The following is a 23,052-nucleotide window of genomic DNA, read 5'->3' on the forward strand; positions in this document are numbered from 1 at the left end:
GAATCAATTCCTGGAGCAGTGACTGGGATATTTTATGTTTATTGATAGTTTATGTTTTTATTGACATTCTTTACTGGCTTCAACATTTTGCCAAAGCATGTTGTGATGAAACCTTGTTCATCGCAGCACAACGATAAGCTCAACAATAGAGAACAAGTTAGCATATCTGTATAACACTCATCAAGAAGTTTAAAACCCCTTTAGACCTGAGCCTTATAAAAAAAATCTGTTGAATTGTTAATACAGAGATCCATAGCAATTCATTTAAACCTGCATTTTGGTCTAAATCAGTAGTTTTCCGAGTCTAACGACACTTACAATGTCCTGCCGATTGGCTGTGAGCAGGCTTCAATGTGAAAGAACATTATTTCATAATGTTATTACAGAATATGAGCTCTAAGAGCTAACAATTATTTGTTTATGTGGCGTCATAATTATGCTTTTGATGTTGATATGGCACATTGACTATCAATAGAATAAAAACATTGCACGTCCAAAAAAACAAGTACTAAAAAGTATCCACTCAAGAGTAGGACTGAGCTGGGCCAAAAAGGGCCAAACACTTCATAATGACTGATCACTCACTGACTTTTCATTTAGGCCACCAGGATATAGTTGTAATACATGATAATAGATTCTATTGTGTTATAACCACCATAATAATCTCTTATAGTTATCATAGTAATACATTAATATTGTATAGTGTATTACAACTACATTTATAATCCATTATAGTGTATCATAATTAGGACATTGTAATACAAATGTATATTGTATTATAATCACAGTTAAAAGGGTCAATTGGTTTCTTGCCGATAGGGGTACTTTTGTGTACTGGAAAATGTAAATAGTTTTATGTGGTGTGGTGTAGTGTTTTAGTGTGGTGCTAAAGCTGCGGTCGAAAAGGGTCTCTAGGGGTCTCCAGGGGTCCCCCGGGGTCCCCTGGCTCACATCCGGGTGATGGTGAAGGGGGCGGCTGCCTCTCTCCTCTTTCTGACCTCTTTCTGTCTCTCTGTCCCGCACCTGGGCGTCAGCCTGGCGATGCCGTCCTTGATCCATTTGATGTACTTGGATACCTGCAATAATAATTGCGACCGTAGGTCGCAGTTTAGTATGAAAACACGTCGCCGTGTAATGCTTAGTTTGACACTCTGACATCACCCTCTGACATCACTGAGATGTCAGGGGGACCACACTGACAGAATCCCTTTTATGCCCTTACGAATAACTGAGTAAGCATGTTTGGGGTCTCACAGCATATCTCACAGCATATCTCCAAAAACACATTGATCTCTATTTATGGGTATCAGGGGTCTCCATATATGGGTAACTGGTCCGATATACATCACTGGCCAGATGGCCAAGACATGGCTCGAAGGGCGAGGTAGTTTTTTGGTTTTCGCCCTCTGGCGTCTTACTGTGTGATTGAAAAACAACGTGCAGGTAGAAAATTACAAAGACTTGACTTGGAACTTGTTTTTGAGCGGTTACAAGGTTTTTTCTGATGTCAACGATAAAAAAGAAAAAAAGAAAAGTTCTGTTCAGAATTTGTCGCCTCACGTCTTTCTACAAACTATTAGCGTGTTAATATAAAGCCCATATAGCCTGGAATGACCATATATGGATATATTGTGCGAGTCTCATCTCTCATGTGGTCTATAACATCTATGATGTCAGACGTCATTCATGTCCATATTTGGGAAAATATTTTGTTCACATTTTGTCCAACTTAAACATCCAACTGCAACTCGAATCACACTTGCAAATGAATTCCGTCCTGTGCGAATTTGCTTTCCACCCTTTATGGCGTCTTACTGGTTTTTACCTGTGTGTAAACGCCGTACTTGCCCTCGCGGGCGCAGCCCTCGCCCCAGCTCACCACGCCCGTCACCCAGTAGGTGTCGCTGTAGCGGGTGACGTGCGGGCCGCCGCTGTCGCCCTGGCACGCGTCCTTCTTGATGTCGTCGTAGCCGGCGCAGAACATGCGCGTGGAGATGCGGAACTGGCTGGACTCCTGGCACACGGCGCGGTCCACGTAGGGCATGGTGAGACGCTGCAGGATGGGCGAGGGCGCCCGCCCCTCCCCCACCCGCCCGAAGCCGCTCACCAGGCCGTCCGGCTCCCGCATCAACACCTGCAACAGCAATTACCGCTATTAATTCTCTTAAGACATTAGTGCTCTTAAAGGAATTATGACATGCTGTTTTTACCAATCATAAAAGTCTTTGTCCTGGTCCTTAAAACGTGTGTTAAAAATGTTAAAACTGAAAACTCCACTCCAGGGAGCCATGGCAGGTTTTTCTTTCTCTCTGTGTTCTGTGGCCTTTTGTACAAAGATAATATACCTAGTCACCAGAGATGGTGTAGTTCAGAGACTCATGGTCTGTCTTCAGGGTTGACAATAAGATACATACAGTAGACGATATTGTCGATCACGGCGTTATGATTCGATTCAAGGATTTAAAATCGATATAGTAGCTATTTAGCAAAGACATGAAATCTGTGTGAGACGGGTCAATAGTGCAGGTTTTTCAGGGAAAATCTGTTATTATGGATATAAATAAGTAAACAATGTGATCTAGCAAATGGACATATACATATATTTCAACACATATGGACAAACCCGCAGCTTGACATGAACACAGAGATGAAACACATTTACAAATGATATTTTGCTTTTTCATATCGATATAGTAGATCACTGAAAATTACAATCTTTGTTTCGATTCAGTTACTATATCGTTACACCCCTAGTCAGGGGTGATAGGAAATATCAGCAATGGAAAGGGAAGGTGTACAAGACGTGGTGAGAGCAGAGACAGACAGCTACGGTATGTTACACAATTATCATATCAAAACAATATTTGACGAGCACTAAGAGTTGAGGAATTACATTCTGTATTACACGGTTCTATTGTGAAAATAGCAGATATACATGCTCACAATCGTCTATTTTCAGTTTTCACAATTTCTGAACAATTTGGCCAATGGTTAATTTGTCATTTTAGAAGTCCTTAAAGGGGAGAACCAGGGCCGCCGATAGGGGGGGGGGGGTAAAGGGTACTCTTATCCCCCCTCCCGGAAAGGGGGGGGCTGATGAGGGGCGGGCCCCCGTTGAACACATGAGTTCAACGGGACTCGGGAGCAGTCTAGTTTGTGTAGGAAAGATTTCATGCTTTATATAAACCCGATTATATTAAGCCTACATGGCGTATTTAACAGTTTTTTTGGTTTTACTTTAAAAATGAATAATTTCCCCTGGAGAAACCCATATTTTTTGGCCCGGGTGAAAAACTTAGGGGGGCCCACGTGGAGGGGGGGGGGGGGGGGTCCAGGTCTTTGATCTTGACCCCCCCTCCCAAAAATCTGTATGACGGCCCTGGGGAGAACCACCCATTTTCAACATTGAACTATTTCATTAATATACCTTTGAGTTGTTATGTGAAAATAAGAACAAAAGTCCCCCCCCCCCCCTGTATTGCAGCATGTATTGCAAAGTATCACTCGATTCTCCAGTTTTAGGCAACGCAAAAGGGGGAGGACTTTTTTTCTTATGTCCACATACTCAACTCAAACGTATAATAATGACATAATAATGAGTTCATTATTGAAAATGGGTGAGTCTCCCCTTTAAATCGTCACTTTAGAAATGTGCAGATAGCCTCTATACACTTAAAACATAATGTTGGTTTGTTTACTGTTGAGAGAGAAAACAATGTTGCACATTAAATCATCTGGGGACCCCCCCCCCCCCCCCCAAAATAATGGGCCCCGACTAGGGATGGGACGATAAGCAATATTATTGTGATAAAAAAAAAAAAAAAAACACTCACGCTAATCGTATCGTGGAGATTTAATTTATTGTGATATCGCCCTCCATCATGCACTGGGATCAATTCACCTTTTATTTGCCAAGCTGCATATCCACTTAAACCCTCTATAATGTGTAAAAAGTACTTATACTTGATACACTCTCTATCAAATGTCTTTGCCAAAAGAATAGCCAATCTACAAGCTCACAACGTGTCATGTTGTGAGCTTGTAGATCTGCTATTTTTTAGCAAATATTCCGCCCCAGGATAATGGATTTTTGATTATTGTGATAATATCATAAATTCGTAAATCGCAATTTCTTTTGTCACAATAATCGTGATATGAAATGTGCATATCGTCCCAACCCACAGGTTGAGAACCCCTGGTGTAGCGCAGTGGTTCTCAACCTGTGGGCCGGGACCCCCAGGGGGGTCTCCAAATTATTGTGAGGGTCCCCAGATGATTAACTTTAACATTGTTTTCCACTCAACAGTAAACAAACCAAAATAAGGTTTAGGTGTATAGATGGTATCTGCACATTTCGAAAGTGACAATTTAAGGACGTTTTAATACCTCTAAAATGACACATTAAACATTGGCCAAATTGTCAAATATTAAGCGGGCAGAAATTGTGAAAATAGACGACCTACATGCTCACAGCGCCTCGCGTTGCGAGCATGTAGATCTGTTATTTACACAATAGAACCGTGTTATACAAAATGTAATGCCTCAACTCTTAGTGCTCGTCAGGGTGGGGGGTCCCCAGTTGAAATATGATTATTTTGGGGGTCACAGCCTGAAAAGGTTGAGAACCACTGGTGTGGAGAACAACAACAGCAGCAGAGCGCTGACCTTCTCGGCGAAGTCCTTCTCGGGCAGGCAGGCGGGGATGATGTACTCTGAGAACTTGACGGGCGTGGTGAGCTTGATGAGGGCGATGTCGTTGTGGAAGGTCTCTGGTCTGTACCCCCTGTGCATAGGAGTGGGCGATATGGTGATAAATATCGTTGAGACGATACAATGTCTCCACGATATATGCATTTTCAGAGATATCATACTGTATACAGTATATCGTGATACAATGAGGGAGAGCCTTATAAAAAATCCTGTTGAATTTTCAATAGAGATTCATTGCAGAATTCACTTAAATCTGCATTTTGGTCTAAAGCTAGCCTTACACCTAACAACTTTGATAAGATTTTGGCCAGATATGGAAAGATTTCTCAAAGACTACCCTCTCACACTATAAGATTTGAAAAAGATTTTTATAACAAAAACGTTATAATGATTTTTCAACTTATTATCAAGGTTGAATGTTTGGAATAATGGAAACGCAGAGAAATAACTAGGGCTGTCGTAGTAGCCACACCAACAACGACCAGGCTGGCAGCTCAGCGTCTTGGGGAATCAATGGCTTGACTTTTGGCTCGTTCTGTTTTGGTTGTAGGCTACATCATTGTATTCATTCAGACTCAGCCCCGATTTGCGAAAATATTAAACCAGTTTGATATTCTCGTAACAGAATCTGGCTCTCAAGTTGGGGTAAAAATCGAGTCGGAACACTACCTCACATTTAACGATTGAATAACGACCGAATCACGGGAGCGCGCCGCGACTTTATTACGACTGAGAAATCTTTTCAAAGTTGTTAGATGTAAGAGGGCCTTAAATCAGTAGTTCTCAAACTTTAAAATGTCAAGGTCTCCCCTTAACTTACGGGTCCATTTGGTTCCATTTGTATACTGTCAGAGTTACATACTTGTAAGGGTCAATTTAGAACTCACAAAAGGATATTTTTCTTTTTGTTTTTGTTACCATGTAGGTGGTTGTTGTGACCGTCAGGTCGCAGTTACTATCAAAACCTCCACCGGCTGTCAGTCAGCCCGTCCGTCAGTCTGTCAGTCACGTCACACGTCACACATCACACGTCACACGTCACACTCCGCCACCGTTGCCCTGATCCATGCCAAACTTTGCACACTACCACACACACTCCTTGGCTGCCAAACCACAACCCCCACCCCTCATTTCTCACATGGCCCTCTTCTAGCACCACCATGACGCAGATTCTTGCGAGACACATTTTTGGACACTGCTCCTACAGATTTTGCCCTAATATCACGAAAACCGGTACACAGTATCTCTACAGTCATGTCATCAAAATGAATCTGTACCATCTAGCGTCACCATCAGGCCGATTTTTGAAAAACACATTTTTGGACACTTTTCCTACAGATTTTGCCCTAAAATCACGCAAAGCAGTAACACAGTAGCTCTACACTCATGTCATCAACATGGATCCGTCCCATTTCCCATATTCCCTCCTGATTGGCTACCATTGCCTTCCAAAGTTTGTGTATGCGACCTGACGGTCGCTTATCTCCCGATAAGGGATTCTTACTGGTACTCTTAAAGTTGTACCATGTAACTTTTTTTATAAAACAAATCTTAAAATTGTCCTAACTCTTAAATCGCTAAAGTTTTAGAACACCCACTCCGTTATTTTCAGCTTCTGAAGCCTTCTCTTTATATGTTTCCTATGATCCTGACCGGGGTCCGGTTTTCGCGCTAAAATTACGTCATCATACACTACCGGCCAATCACAGCGAGGGTTATACACTGCCGGCCAATCACAGCGCATCTTGAAGTGGGGTCGCTAACAAGAAATCTTGTGAAATACAATGTTGTCAACCAATCATCAAGGACGATGATACACGAAAGAAGAAGCTATCACAATAAGGCGGCCATATTTGTAGGCGCCCGTGTGTCTCTATCTATACTCGGGTGAAACACTCCGTTTCTCCGGAATGCCTGAACGCACAGGAACCAGGGACCCCTCTAAAGATAGATCTCGGCGAGGTGGAGGCAGACGCGGGGGTGACGCGGGGGTGTGAAAGACGCGGACGCTACTGACCACTAGTTGAGCAACTTACACAGTATAGCTTTAAGTAACTTGAAAAATAACCATAAAAAACAACATGAAAAATAATTGTTATAAGATCGTGTATCGTGATACAGCTTGGAAAAATATTGTGATATTGTATTTTTCCACATGGCCCACCCCTACCTGTGATAAAATAATCATATTGTCACTGTCGGGCAGAAAACTTGTATCTCCAACTTTCAAATTTGTACGTTTTTTCGCAAAGTAAAGCCCTGCTTCATCCGAAGAGGCCGTCACACAAAAGTAGTGAAAACAGCCGATCTACAAGCACACAACGCCTCGCGGTGCGAGGCGTTGTGTGCTTGTAGATCTGCTATTTTCACTAGTTTAGTTCATTTTTAAAATGATAAATACAAAACAAACCGTCTTGGACATACAAGGTTTCCACCCGACAACGACGATATAAAACATGGTGATATGTTTCCACATCACCTGCCCCTAACACCTGTGATAAAATAACCATGTAAAACATGGTGATATTGTATGTTTCCACATCACCTGCCCCTAACACCTGTGATAAAATAACCATATAAAACATGGTGATATTGTATGTTTCCACATCACCTGCCCCTAACACCTGTGGTAAAATAACCATATAAAACATGGTGATATTGTATGTTCACATCACCTGCCCCTAACACCTGTGGTAAAATAACCATATAAAACATGGTGATATTGTATGTTTCCACATGGCCCGCCCCTACCTGTGATAATATAACCATATAAAACATGGTGATTTTGTATGTTTCCACATGGCCCACCCCTACCTGTGATAAAATAACCATATAAAACATGGTGATATTGTATGTTTCCACATGGCCCACCCCTACCTGTGCACCAGAACTTTCTCCACGTGGTGCGTGGACTCGTGGCCCTCCTTCACCTCGATGTCAAACTCTCCTGCAACGACAACACAAACACACTGTCACCTTCTCACTCTCCTGCCAGGCATTGTGAGCTTGTAGATTGGCTATTTTAAAGAGGCAGTGCCATAGTTTTGTACTTTTTCAGGTTGTCATGTGTCTAGGAGGTTCACAGTACTTCATTAGACCCCCTGGTGTTGTTGTTATGAACAATTATGTATTCATGGGTTGCATTTGTAGTCCTACACCAGCCATTTTGAGGACCAACACAGGTGTTTTGATTAATGTAGAATATTGGTTCTATGCCAATCAGACAAATTGAACACCAGTGTTGGTCCTCAATATGGCCGGTTTAGGACTACAAAATGCAACCCATGAATTCCCTTTGTATTTGGGACGCCTTGTGGGTCAAAAGTGCAGATCCAAAAACACTGACTTAATGTCATCATATAATCATCATTCATGATGATTCACCCAACACTGTGGGTGTGGCTGAGTTCAGCTGGGTCACCACCCACCATGACAACCAGGCATACTTAATGAACCAGGCTCTTTCTGTACACTTTTTTGGAGAAAAAAAAATCTTCCTCCTAGTATAATGATAATACCTGATAATCATGTTTTAGAGGAGGAAAAATTCATGGCACTTTAATGAATACATTTTAATTTAAAGACCTACTTTGTTTTTGTTTTTTTTACAACAAGGTTTCATATTTTAGATTTTGGCAGTTTAGTATGTTAAATGTCACAGCTTGACTATATCTCTGTCTGTCTGTCTGTCTGTCTGTCTGTCTGTCTGTCTGTCTGTCTGTCTGTCTATAACGCCTGACACTGTGGTTCCCCTGACACATCACTGTGACATCACAGGTGACATCACAGTGATGTCAGATACTCAGAGCAGGGATCTCCATATATGGGCATAAAAGGGATTCATGGCCAAGACAGATGGCGCGAACATGCCCTTTAGCTTTTCGCCCTTAGGTGTCTTACTGGTAATTAGAGAAAAGAAAAGATGAGTGTTAAAATGTTTTCATTTACTTCTTTCTATTGTTTTAGCAATTTGAATGACTTTGATTTCAGTGGGTGGGGGCATGCGTGCAAGTGGCTAAATGTGTCTTTTTAGACACAATAAGCTGTATTGTATCTTAAAAATACATATTTAGCCACGTGTACACATGCGATAAAACGATAGAAAGAAGTGAAAACGTTTTATAACTCATCTTTTCTTTTCTCTAATTACAATCTAAAACATGAACCCTTGTTCTAAAAAAAAAAACAAAGTTGTCCTTTAAGGTTATTTCTCCCTCGGGGCTGGCAGTGATTGGCCGGTCGGTCTCGTGGTCTGGCAGTGATTGGCCAGTGGCTCTCACCCAGGACGACGTAGATGTATCGTGATTGGTTGATGCAGTGGGCGGCGGTCATGATGATGTACTCGGTCAGGATGGTTCCTCCACAGAAGGGTCGCTTCTCCTCGTTCATCAGGAGAGCCTGGAGGATGTGCACGCACACGCAAACAAACATTTTAATCCAAAGCAATTTACAATAAGCAGGTAATACACATCACTATCATAAGCAAGATAATATTTCAGTACATTAACCCTTGGATGCATGACCAACCAATACCTACACTCTTCCATGACTGGGGTCAAAAATGACCCCAATTAAAATCAATGTGTTTTTGCAATAAACAACTTTGCTCTCACACATAACTCTGCCATACTTTTGCCTGGCAAAGTGATTTCAACTTTAAAACACTCACACAACTTGGGCCTTTTTTCTGCCAATAGGGACAAGCTGTAATTGTTGAAGCCCCGCCCCCTCTGTCTACTAAACGCATACAGCAGCTGTCACACTTTGCTATTACACTTTTCTTTCACACGTAACTCTGGCATACTTTTGCGTAGCAACGTGATTTCAACTTTAAAACGCTCACACGACTTCGCACTTTTTCCAGGCTAATAGGGACGAGCTGTAATTGTTGAAGCCCCGCCCCCCCTGTCTTCCTATTGGCTGGGCTTTAAACAGGCATAACTCCAGTTCGCAGCATGGTACCGTCTTGAAACTTGGTGTCTGGACTTAGACCACCATAGGGATGAGCTGCAATTGTTGAAGCCCTGCCCCTCTTTCCTCCTATTGGCTGGGCTTTAAACATCCATAACTCCATTTTGCAGCATGGTACCGTCTCAAAACTTGGTGTCTGGACTTAGACAGCCAATATGGACGAGCTGTAATTGTTGAAGCCCCACCCCCTCTTACAAGTCTGTTGTTTCCACCCGCCCTGACCGTCGCTTCTCGCCCTTAGGGTGTCTTACTGGTAATAGTAGTAGTAATATAGTAGTAATAGTAGTAGTAATAGTAATAGTAGTAGTAGTAGTAATATTAGTAATAATAGTTGCGACCGTAGGTCGCAAGTTTAGTATGTGAACGGTCACAGCTTATACGTATGTATGTATATATGTATGTATGTATCTCTGTCACGCCTGACACTTTGGTTCTATGGGTTTGTCGCTCTGACATCATGCTCTGATGTCACTGTGTGGTATGTGGCCGATGTGGTCTCCATATATGGGTATTCCCATATGAAGTCCTGTTAGATATGGGCATTAATTAATAAGAATATTAATGACATCAGGGAACTCCATGTATGGGCATAAAAGGGATTCTGTTAGTGTGACATCATAGTGAAGCCAGAGCGGCAAACCCATTCTGTTAGTGGTTCCTCTGACATCACAGTGACATCAGAGCATGATGTCAGAACGACAAACCCATAGACCCACAGTGTCAGGCGTGACAGAGATACATACATACATACGGACAAGCTGTGACCGTTCACATACTAAACTTGCGATCTACGGTTATTAGATCAATTATTATTACTACTTATTATTACTACTATTACAACTACTATTACACTATTACTACTAATATTACTACTTTTATTACTACTATTACTACCATGCCCGGCGCTACGGGGGACCTGGGGGGATATTGCACCCTTAGTTGCAAGTTGTGCCCCCTCAGTTTATATATGTAAAGCCCTGATTACTACTATTACCAGTAAGACGCCCTAAGGGCGAGAAGCGACCGTCAGGACAGGTGGAAACAACAGACTTGTAAGAGGGGGCGGGGCTTCAACAATTACAGCTTGTCCATATTTGCCGTCTATGTCCAGACACCAAGTTCCGAGACGGTACCATGCTGCAAACTGGAGTTATGGCTGTTTAAAGCCCAGCCAATAGGAGGGAAGAGGGGGCGTGGCTTCAACAATTGCAACTCATCCCTATGGCGGTCTAAGTCCGGACACCAAATTTCGAGACGGTACCATGCTGCAAATTGGAGTTATGGCTGTTTAAAGCCCAGCCAATAGGAAGACAGGGGGGGCGGGGCTTCAACAATTACAGCTCGTCCCTATTGGCCGGAAAAGTGCCAAGTCGTGTGAGCGTTTTAAAGTTGAAATCATGTTGCAACGCAAAAGTATGCCAGAGTTATGTGTGAGAGCAAAGTGTGACAGCAAAGTGTAACAGCTGCTGCACACGTTTAGTAGACAGAGGGGGCGGGGCTTCAACAATTACAGCTCGTCCCTTTTGGCGGATAAAAGGCCCAAGTCGTGTGAGTGTTTTAAAGTTGAAATCACGTTGCTAGGCAAAAGTATGGCAGAGTTATGTGTGAGAGCAAAGATGTTTATTGCAAAAATGCATTGATTTTAATTGGGGTCATTTTTGACCCCACTCATGGAAGAGTGGGGTAGTGATACAAAAACTGCAATTTCTTAAAATTAATGAAAGGAATGATAAAAATGCAAATGGCCTCATGTCACAAACATGTTTGATGAGGAATACCTGGAATATGAAAATATTTAAACTTTTAATTTGAAAGATATTGAAGAATAACCATCCCTGGGGTCGTTTTTGACCCCACTCATGCATCCTAGGGTTAACAACAATATAACAAATGCCAGCCCATTCTCACCCCCTCTGCTTCACCCTCCCGACACATTCCCAACTCGCTTTCTGCTTCATCCGTGCGACGCTTTAGTACGCTTACAGCATCTACTGTCAGACGAGAACGGAGAGTCTTAGTACGCATGAGCCGACATGTGTTTACCGAAATATTTTCCAGTCACAGGGAATCGAACTCGGGTCTCAGTTTTAGCTGTCATCATGCTCTACCGACTGAGCTGAGCTGTGACAGCTGGGAAATTCCTTTTTTTTGTGCTTTTATCTTTGACAACGTGGATGATAACGGAACGTAGTCCCTTCTTTGAGCTGCATTCGGACGCGGAAGCAGTCCCCTGGTCAAAATTTACTATTCTGTCCATAACGGCACATAATTCGGTAACGCCGCTGAGTCGGTTCGCACCGATCGCCGCAGCGACTCAGTCGCTACCGCTCCCTCGGTGGCGGCTCCCGGGGCTCAACGCCGCCTGAGACGCCGTGGCTCCGTCGTTTATAGTGTCGTGAACGGTATAGCGTCGGGTGGCTGGTATACCCTTCATAGCAGTATCGAATCTCGCTTCGGAAACAACTTTTTTTTTCTTTCTTCTTAGACCACTGGCCATACCCAGTATGGCCAGGAAATCAGGAAATCACGAGCCATGGCTCTGGCTCACTTAAAAGAGCCGTTCAAAAGAATGGCTCATTGCATATTTAAAATATTTTCGTTGAAACATGAATCCACAAGGTGGCACGGTCTGGCACCACATTCCTCTGCTGACAGTTGAGATCACAATTTTGTATTTACCCTTTTTATAAAACATGTGTGTGTAAAGTAAGCTACCTTGACTAATGTTATTCATGCAACACCTTAAAAAAAACAAGCAGGCAACAATGAACTCGCTCCTCCCTAGCGGCGTATATAGCCAGGATTTACCAACTGGCTAGGATTGGCACAATGTGAGCTTGTACATCGGCTATTTTAAAATAGCAAACATTTAAATATTTACAGGGACATAATACATGCAGTCATTTGTCATGGAAGTGGACTTCCCAAGCAATATGGAGACGTTTTAATTATAGAAATTGCTTAATAATTGTCTAAGCTATGATCAAATCAAACTGTAGTGTCTTAATTGCTTCCTAGATAGCTGCACATTGCCGCGCCGCGCCGCGAGCCAATTCAGCCAAATGAACGGCTCCCTAGTCCGCGAACCGGATCCCATCGTTCACTTCAAAGAGTCGTTCAAAAGATTCGATTCGTTCGCGAACGTTGCATCTCTAGTGAAAAGCAAAACCTGAGAATTTGAACCAATAGCATGAGGCAAATGAACAACCCAGCGTATGGTTCACATTTAACCCAGTGGTATAGTTAGGGTTAACCCATTTCAATCACTACGTTGGGTGAAATGATCAACCCAGCACATGGGCTAAAATGATCCAACCCAGCACATGGGCTAAGACAACCCAGCGCTGGGTGCGTCCCATAGTGACCCAGCGCTGGGTTACGGTTGGGTTATTTTTCAACCCAGCAGTTTTAAGTGTGAACATTCATCAAAATAAATAGCAACGATATGAGCAAAAGGAAACAATATGGCTGCGTATATCGCCCTGGGCGATATAACAGCAATATCATTGCCTTTTGCGATACTCATAATGCGCAAGTTTGTAGATCTGCTATTTTCAAACATCTTGTACTTTTACTTTGGTACCTTAAGTACATTTTGATGTCAAAACTTTCATACTTTTACTCAAGTACATTCTGGACTTTTACTTGTAACAGAGTATTTCTATATTGCAGTAGTGATACTTTTACTTAAGTAAAATCTGTGAGTACTTTTTCAACCACTGATGTCAAATAAATAAACATAACATAACATAACATAACATAACATAACATAACATAACATAACATAACATAACATAACACTATACCTGCCAGGGACAGTTCCCAGGCGGACAGTCCTCCCCGTTGACGATGCGCGTGAGCCCCACCGCGCTGGCCAGGTGGAGCTCCTCCGCCACCATGTCGCCCATGTAGTCGTAGCCCTCTGCTGGCCAGGAGGACTGGTTGCCGAAGTGCTCGGTGAACTGCATCACGTCGAAGTCCGTGTCCGGCTGGACGTCCAGTCCCTCAGGATACGTGGCGTTGGGGTCGTGCACCGTGCCGTTGGGACGATCGGGGCGGATGAACACGGAGCGCGTGAGTGAAGCGAACACCACGCCACACTTGTATGTTTCTTTGGGAAAAAAGGGTCCACAAATGATACTTGTTAACCCATTTAGGACTATATTTCATGCTTTAACTATTGAAAATACAGATCTACTATTTTGTGCAGACCAAAGGCCAGGTGGAAGGATTACATCTCCAAACTGGCTTGGGAACGCCTCGGTATACTCCCTGAGGGAGTGGAGGAAGTTGCTCGGGATAAGGAAATCTGGAAGTCTCAGTTGGAACTGTTACCCCCGTGACCCGACTCCGGATAAGCGGTTGAAGATGGATGGATGAATGGATGGATGGATAACAAGTCTAAACAAGTCTTTGAATATATCTTTTTAAAAGCGAACATTTGTAATTTGGGTGGTCCCAGGTAAAATATGATTATTGTGGGGGTCGCGGTCTGAAAAGGTTGAGAACCATTGATTTACAGCACCTTGTAATATAATGATTAAGCGCACGCTCGTGTGTGTGTGCGTGTGTGTGTGTCTCACCGTTGGAGGAACAGGTCTTGTCGTCCGACTCCAGGTAATATCCGGCGGCACACGAACACCTGGAGGTCCCTCTGACGACGTCACAGAAGTGTTTACACCCACCGTTGTTGTTCTCACACAGCTCAGGGATCACTGGGATGTAGCACACACACACACGCACGCACGCACGCATGCACGCACACACACACACACAGGCGCACGCACACGCGCACGCACACGCACACGCACACGCACACGCACACGCACACACACACACACACACACACACACACACACACAGTCAGCACGTAGTTAATCTCTCTTCCAGCTAAGGGGTCCCTTGCTTCATCTCCCTCTCAGCTAAAGGCCCTGTCATAGTACAGTCTGGGGTGATAAGCTATCACCGCGGTGTAGTCTTTTAAAGTCAGAAAACTACAACATTACGTCATTCGCTGCGGTGATAGCCCTTCACCGTGACATCTCTCCTCAGTTTTTACCTTCAGACATCTCCCCATCACCCCGTTCACTGATTGGTCGATCTGGAACACAGAGGCATCATAGTCACAGTGATAGGACTTCACTGTGACTATGATGGCCTCCACTTGTTTTCTCATTTTTAGGTGATAACTTATCACCTAAAAGTTGAGGCGATCACCCTTCACCTCGGACTATATGATAAAGACTTAATGGGTCCCTGCTTCATCTCTCTCTCAGCCATAAGGGGTCCCTGCTTCATCTCTCTCTCAGCTATAAGGGGTCCCTGCTTCATCTCTCTCAGCCATAAGGGGTCCCTGCTTCATCTCTCTCAGCCATAAGGGGTCCCTGCTTCATCTCTCTCTCTCAGCCATAAGGGGTCCCAGGTCCCTGCTTCATCTATCTCAGTCATAAGGGGTCCCTGCTTCAGCTCTCTCAGCAAAGGGTCCCTGCTTCATCTCTCTTTCAGCTATTTTGTGTTTATTTGTTAGGATCCCCATTAGCTGTGCCCGAAAGCACAGCTAGTCTTCCTGGGGTCCTCATATAAAAGCATTACATACATTTAATCGATCATACAAAATAAATGTATAAACATATATAAAACGAATTAAAAAGCATTAAACGTTCCAATATTTTCCCAGGTGTTTCTTTATTGTCTTTTTGAACAGTGATTTCTGTGTCAGTTTGGTCATTGGCAGTGGCAAAGTATTCCAAGTTTCCATTTCTCTGTATTCTACTGGACGCTTCAAATAGTTTGTGTCTGGTTTGGGAAGTGAAAACCGGCCTTGTGTTGCCTGTCTAGTGTATACTCCAAATTGTTTTTTAGCGGACTGTACCTAAATAATGGTGATTTGGATTTTTTTACTTATAACTTTTATCCCACGATTTTGCAACCCATTTTTTCACCCAGTGCCAATTGCCTATGTAATCCTGGGCTCTGCTCTCCCTCTGCCGCGCCTGGGGAGACAACAAACTGACCTCATGCTTCCTTCAATGCATGAGTAGTCCAAGTTGTTTCTTTTCACCTGACAGGGGGTATTTCCCCGGTTTGGACGTAGCGCGTGGAAGGAACACGTTATTCCAACCAGTTCCTTTCCCCTCCATCAGGCGCCCCGGCTGGCCAGGGGGAGGCATTATTGAGACCAGGATTACTGCATGTTTTTGTGAGGGTATCAACCCTAGGAGACACGGGGAGAACATGCAAACTCCACACAGAAAGGCCCTATCGCCGACCCCACCTAGGGTGTGGGCGCTGATGACGCGGAGGGCGAAACACACCCACAGCTTCCCCCGGCGGGAAACGAACCCAGGACCTTCTAGCTGTGAGGCGAAGCGCTAACCACAGCGCCACCGTGACCCTGGATTTTAAGACCTTTCATGTTGAGAATATTATTGCAGCAGTAATTTTGTCTTCAACTTTTAGCCATTGTAAAACAAATGAATGGTGATGATGTTAGTTCTGAATGGACACTGCCACTGCAAGCCGTGCTGCCTTGTTCTGCACTAATTGGAGTTTGCTTAAATCTTTCTTTGCGGCATTTGACCATTTCATTTGGCAGTAATCAAGTTGTGAAAGAACAAGTGTCTTTAGCACCATTTTCATTAGATCCGGTGTCAAATTCTGCATCGCCTTACCACTGCCAATGACCTTCCCATTTTCTTCTGGGGGGTCCCTGGAACTAAATATTTTGAGATGGGGTCCATGACCAAATACATATCATTGTGGGGGTCCTTCACATGAAAAAGTTTGAGAACCACTGACATAGAAACATAGATTCAAAAGACACCGGGTAAAAAAAATCAAATTTTCACGATTTCTCAAAATTAGCAGATCTACAAGCTCGCAGCGAGGCACTCAGCACTCGTGCCGCGCTGTGAGCTGGTATATCTGCTATTTTTCAATAGTCAAAGCACAACATAACGTGAAACAATGCGTTCCCATGTCTAAATGGGTCTAACCCCCTTCCCCCCTATGAAGAACATTCATCGGGTGCCCACAGTGAATCCTTGTACCCAGGGCCCAGAATTTGGTGTGACGCCCCTGGCAGTAACATGCAGGCTTTCTGTGAAACGCACAGATCTCACAGTTGTATCCGTGATAGCCGCTGACACAGAAGCAGGTGTGCTGACCGACCGACTGACCGACCGACTGACCTACATACCTACCTACCAGGGGCGTCAATTAGGTATGGCAGGGGTATGCAGTTGCCATACCCTGTGTCCAGGGGGGAATATAAAAGTTAGTTGTAAATATGAATCCATGAATGTCTCTTTTTTCTATCTGTGCGGGTTATTATGTTGGTAAATTACAGTAAAATAACTACAAATGCAAAATGTTACAAAATGGTCACTTTAACAAGGTATTATAATTATGTTATAGGTATATATAATCATATATTATGGCAACATGACTGGTGTCTTGCATGCGTGCAAAGGTGCGCGTGCAAGACACCAGTCATGTTGCCATACCTTAGCTTTTTCTGAACTGACGCCACTGCTACCTACCTACCTACCACTCTGGGCAAGATATGACTTGTGTGGCGTAAGTGCCGAGTTTAACGGAAGTTACGTCATGTGGTGCGGGTCTCTTTACGTTCCCCAGCAAATCAAACACAAATAGATTGTAGCTCTTAACCCTTAAGTTCTGTTCCGGTCATTTTGACCCGTTTTACATTTTCATTTAAAAAAAAGTTTACATTTTTTTCCACCTGAAACTACCTACCTACCTACCTCCCTACCTACCTACCTACCTACTCTTCTCTCTGCAACGTACCGATCTCACAGTTGTATCCTTGGTAGCCGCTGAGACAGTAGCAGTTGTACTGGCCGATGCCGTCCTTACAAACCCCGCCGTGAGCACACGGGTTGGACACACACGCATCGCCATCTGCAAGGAGCACACACACACACACACACATCCGGGGTAAATACACACACACACACACACACACACACACACACACACACACACACACACACACACACACACACACACATACACACACACACACACACACACACACACACACACACTTCTGGAAGAAAAACACACTCACAATAACTAGTAAGACACCTAAGGGGAAAAGCGACCTCGTCAGTCAGTGTGGCTGGTTCTCCAGACAGGTTTCTCCATATATGGGCAAAAAGGGATTGTATGTGGCCAACGTGATAGTCTTATGTGACGCGATGGGATTATCTCCATATATGGGCATTATAAACATTCCTAACAGCCACAATAATGATGGCAGAGATTTAAAATGATCCTGAAATGATGGTCATACTCTGGACCCCAGTTAGCTCAGGCTGTACTTGGACCGTGTTTTTTCCCCATCACCGCCACATCTCTTCGCCAACAATAGCAGATCTACAAGCTCGCAACTGAGCTTGTGGTCACAAGTATGTTGACATTTGACATTGAGCTTTAATCCTGGGCTCTGCACTCCCTCTGCCAACCTCCTGCATGAGGAGTGTTCAGGCCGCTTCTTATCACCTGACGGGGGGGAGTTTCCCCGGCTGGACGTAGCGCGTGGAAGGAACACGTTATTCCAGACGGAGGGGAAAGGCCCTCCGTCAGGTGCTCCGGCTGACTACAGTAACACTTACCATGATATACATTCCAGAACTCCGTCTACAGAGAGAGAGAGAGAGAGAGAGAGAGAGAGAGAGAGAGAGAGAGAGCACAATTGTGATATATATTAGAGCTGGGGATCGATCACATTATTTAATCAGATTAATCGCATGATTGTCCATAGTTAATCATGATTAATCACAATTAGTTTTCCCGTTATAAATCTACATGGGAGTAGACAAATACTAGCTTTATGCAAATGCAGCATGGTTTATACTGAAGCAATAAGCCACAAGAGGCCGACTGTCTCCAACCCTCTCAGACGTTATAAAATACAGGTAGCCACATCAAATATCTAAATATTGAATGAAGCAAATTAAAGTCTGTTCAGGGCGTTCATAAAATCCTTATTAGACGATAAAATGATCAAAAGTTTTTTTGAAAGTGAAATACCCCTTTAAGTAAAACATTTGAGTACTTTTCCCACAGAGCACATGCAGACACAGAGGAGGAGGTGACAGACAGACAGACAGACAGACAGACAGACAGACAGACAGGTCTTACCGTCTTCTCTTCATTCTCGAAGATCTCGCGCGCCTCCTCGCGGTCGCACCTCTCCTCCACACACTCCCTCTCCATGTCGCCCTGTCGCCACTCCTCAAACGGGCTGTTGGCACGCCGCCGCCGGGACAGCATCTGATTGGCCGCCGGGCTGTCCAGGAACACTGCAGGACGAGTAAAAAAATAAATAATAATAATTAAAAATTCTGACCATATACAAATGAACCAGAGCAGGGACGTGCAGAGAATGTTAGAGAGGCAGGGGCTGAAATTTCTAAAAGGGCTTTTGGGTGAAAGTATCGGAAATAGCAGACCTCAAAGCTTGGAGGCTGTATTCGGTGTTTGATACCACATTGAACCAAGAATAATCAAGTCAATACTGGAGATGTGGTGTAGGCATCGATGTCTACACAGAGAGACCAATTATTTCAACATAAGAAGCTGCATTCAAGTTCATGAGAGTTTGGACAAGGCATTTCTCTTGAATGCTGCCTTCAGGTATGGCATGGAAAGGGGGCATTTGCATTTCTTTCACCATAGTGAAAACTGCATTCATGGTCTGGAGAGGGAATTGTTCTTTTACAGAGAGATAAAAGGGTAGGGGCTCAAGCCCCCTTTGATGTCTATGTGTGCACGTGCCTGGACCAGAGTTACAGAATGGTAAATGGTGCATTTATATAGTGCCTTAATCCAAGGCGATTTACATAGATCCATTCACACATACGCACACATTCATACATCGATGGCAGAGGAAACCAGGCACCAACCTGCTCACCAGGAGCAGTTAAGTGGCTCAGAGTCTTGCTCAAGGACTCTTCCACACTAACTCTGGGGGAGCCTGGGATCGAACTGGGAACCCTCCGGTTGCCAAGCTGCCACTCTACCCCTGAGCCACTGTAAGTGTCCATTTACACTCTCAGAGTTACAGACCTGTAAAGGCTTTATCATAGTCTGAGGTAAAGAGCTATCACCTCAACTTTTAGGTGATAAGCTATCACCTAAAATGTTTAAAACAAAGTGGAGGCCATCATAGTCACGGTGAAGCCCTATCACTGTGACTCTGTGCCTCTGAAACCAGGGGGAACGCTGATTGGTCTATATCAACCAATCAGTGAACGAGGTGATGGGCAGATGTCTGAAGGTAAAAACAGTGGAGAGATGTCAGGGAAAAAAAAAAAAAACAGGACAAAAATCCACTCGTCCTAGACAGTTTGCCCTCCTGGCCCCCAAACTGTGGAATAAACTCTCTGTCGCACTTAACAATAGACTCACTACCTGGCTTCCACCGTGGACTGAAGACTCACCTCTTCAGACTCCACCTAAAACCATAGCACTTACTGTAACACTCCCCCTTCCCTCAGTGACCACCAATGACCATACATGAAGCTAGATAGCATTATATTTTATTTTATAGGTTTTTTTTTAAAAGTTTTTTACTAACTAGTTGTGTGGTCTATTTTTTGTTATTGTTTTTATCTAGATTGATATTCCTATGCATTTGTTATATTGCTATATTGTTGTTAATGTACTGACATATTATCTTGCTTACTATAGTGATGTGTATTACCTGCTTATTTTAAGTCACTTTGGATTAAAAGCGTCTGCTAATTGATTGATTGAATACTTTATTAGCAGTTAGCATAGGAAAATCACTGGACTTATGTACCAAATTCATAGAGTAAAACATATTTACATTAAAACAAACATCATATAGCAGTAGAAAATATTTACAGTAAACAGGTCAGTAGGTTATTACAACCATGATACTTCGAGCCTAAGATCAGTTAGCACAATTATGAAAGGAAATATCAGCAAAACATCATAAAACAAAAAACACATCATTATACATTTTGCACAATGCTAAATGCCTAAACTGTAAACTGTGTCAGGTTCAACATGAACCACCACCCTGGTTAGAAGCTTTATAAATGACCACATCATCTGTGATCAGTGAGGTGAGGTTGGGATGGTTTGGACATATGCAGGCCTACTCTACACCAGTGGTTCTCAACCCTTTCAGGCCGCGACCCCCAAATTAATTATATGCTAACTGGGGACCCCGAAAATAATCATATTTTAACTGAGGACCCCCCCACCCTGACAAGCACTAAGAGTTGAGGCATTACATTTTGTATAGGCTCTCACTAGCCTGATTTCAGACTCAGCTGACGCTTGAGTCTGACATTGCGCCCCGTCTGAACGATTTCTGTGAGAGGGACTTTTGTGCGAGTGTGCACTGCATGTAATTGTGTTGTCTGTACTTGTCTTGTTTCATGATTGTCCAAATAAATGATTAAATCAATCAATCAATCAATCAATCAATCAATCATAGGACAGAGCACAATAAGGACACAGGGTGTTTAGTGACCTGTGACCTCAGTCAACACAGATTAGCTCTTAGAAAAGAGAGGCAGATATTTGGTTTGAGTTGACATGTGTTGACCAAAATCGGTCCCGTTCGGGGAGTCACAAAATCTTAGCAGCACCAAACTGCCGACTTAATGGCGGTACCCACGTCATACCCACGTGACACGTCATACCAGGGACGTGCAGAGAATGTTAGAGAGGTAGGGGCTGACATTTCTAAAAGGACCTTTTGGTGAAAATATTGAAAATAGCAGACCTCCAAGAGCTTGTGAGATCAGCTATTTTCAGTACTTGATACCACACTGAACTAAGCATAAAAAAGGCAATACTGGAGATGTGGCGTAACAGCATGGATTTCTACACAGAGAGGGCAATTCTTTCAACATAAGATGCTGCATTCATGTTCAGGAGAGTTTGGACAAGACAATTCTCTTGAATGACGCCTTCAGGTATGGCATGGAAAGGAGGGTGTTTGCATTCATTTCACCATAGTAAAAACTGCATTCGTGGTCTGGAGAGGGCACTTTTTAAAGACGGACTAAAGGGCAGGGGCTCAAGCCCCCTTTGAGGTCTATGTGTGCAAATGCCTGCGTCATACCCACGTCATATTGTAGTTTGGACAGAGCCGAATCGATTTAGACTGGGCTCTAAAAAGTGGAGTATGCATCGGCTCATAGACATAAAAAGCTGAACTTTGGCCGGAACTACCAAACCGGAAACAGTTTGACCCCGTTTAGGCCTAGAATTACTTCATGCTTTAACTATTGATTTGACAGTTTTTCGCAAGTCTTTGAATATATATATTTTAAAAGCGAACATTTGTGACTCAAATATTTGCTTCTGGGTGTTCCTCGGAACAACATATTTTGAGATTGGGGGGTCCTCGACACGAAAAAAGTCTGAGAACCACTGATTTAGAAGAAGTATTTAAAAGACATTCATAGAATCGGGTCGAAAAAATATTCAAAGACAAAAAGAATAGCAGATCTACAAGCTTGCAGTGCGTGTCTGTCTGCCTGCCTGCCTGCCTGTCTGTCTGCCTGTCTGTCTGTCTGTCTGTCCTAGCAGAGTGGTACGTACCGCCACCGGAGACGGGCTGCAGCAGGACACACAGGGACAGGCAGGCGAGGACAGACAGGAGAGACACTGCGGAAGACGTCTCCATGGCTGCTGCTGTCCCTCGACGAAGTCTACTGCGCTGGAGACACACTGTATGGTGGAGAATACACTGGCTAGTATCGTAACGTACTACACCAGGTGGTATGGTGGTTATAGTGGACACTAGCACACACTGCTGTACACTGGCGAGGACTGGGACACAATGCAACACAGGACAATGACCCCGGGGGGAGGGAGGGGGAGGAGAGAGAGAGGGGGGGAGGGGGGGGGGGAGTCAGGCAGAGAGAGAGAGAGAGAGAGAGAGAGAGAGAGAGAGAGAGAGAGAGGAGAGAGAGGGGAGAGAGAGGGGGAGGGAGATGACATGAGATGCTCTTTGACTAGGGGGCTACAGAAGCCTGCTGTGCAGTACCACATTTGGCCAAAGGTGGTGCTCCCGTAGCTTGAAAAGGTTCCACAGTGAATCCCCGCAAGGGGAGTGTTTTTTGCAGGTCTTTCGGTCCGAGTGTATAAAAAAAGGCAACTGGGTTAAGTCCGACCAGTTTAAAGGAGGACTTCATAATAAAATTGCAAAAAAAAAAAAAAAAAATCTACTCGGTCCAAGTCTCTTAGGAGAGCTGTGGGAAGTTCAGAAATCCATAGTCTTGTGATATCATCGTTTGACAGATTTTTTTTTAAACAATTTAAAAATTGCAATTTTATTATGAACATTAGTGAGGACCT

General features: G+C 43.7%; 1 protein-coding gene across 1 annotated transcript; it reads right to left on the reverse strand.

The window, feature by feature from the left end:
- Positions 1-23: 23 nt before the first annotated feature.
- f10 (coagulation factor X) lies at positions 24-22,535 on the reverse strand. The gene is made up of 11 exons (XM_080736714.1): positions 22,294-22,535; positions 18,850-19,010; positions 18,321-18,345; positions 17,491-17,604; positions 14,265-14,396; positions 13,488-13,792; positions 8,991-9,108; positions 7,588-7,657; positions 4,666-4,783; positions 1,826-2,134; positions 24-1,076 (listed from the first exon to the last, which is right to left on the reverse strand). Exons 1-11 carry the CDS (start codon positions 22,376-22,378, stop codon positions 948-950), a joined length of 1,566 nt encoding a protein of 521 aa, XP_080592840.1. The 5' UTR covers positions 22,379-22,535; the 3' UTR covers positions 24-947.
- Positions 22,536-23,052: the final 517 nt, after the last annotated feature.

This window comes from Nannobrachium achirus (genome assembly GCF_963921795.1).
Source record: "Nannobrachium achirus genome assembly, chromosome: 1".
NCBI lineage: Eukaryota > Metazoa > Chordata > Actinopteri > Myctophiformes > Myctophidae > Nannobrachium > Nannobrachium achirus.

Coding starts and splice junctions, on each gene's coding strand:
- f10 (XM_080736714.1), bottom strand. CDS start 22,378: ATGGAGACGTCTTCCGCAGTGTCTCTCCTGTCTGTCCTCGCCTGCCTG. Junction 18,346..18,849: donor TCGAGAATGAAGAGAAGACG/GTAAGACCTGTC, acceptor CTCTCTCTGTAG/ACGGAGTTCTGGAATGTATA. Junction 9,109..13,487: donor CTGGGAACTGTCCCTGGCAG/GTATAGTGTTAT, acceptor CACATCCTCCAG/GCTCTCCTGATGAACGAGGA.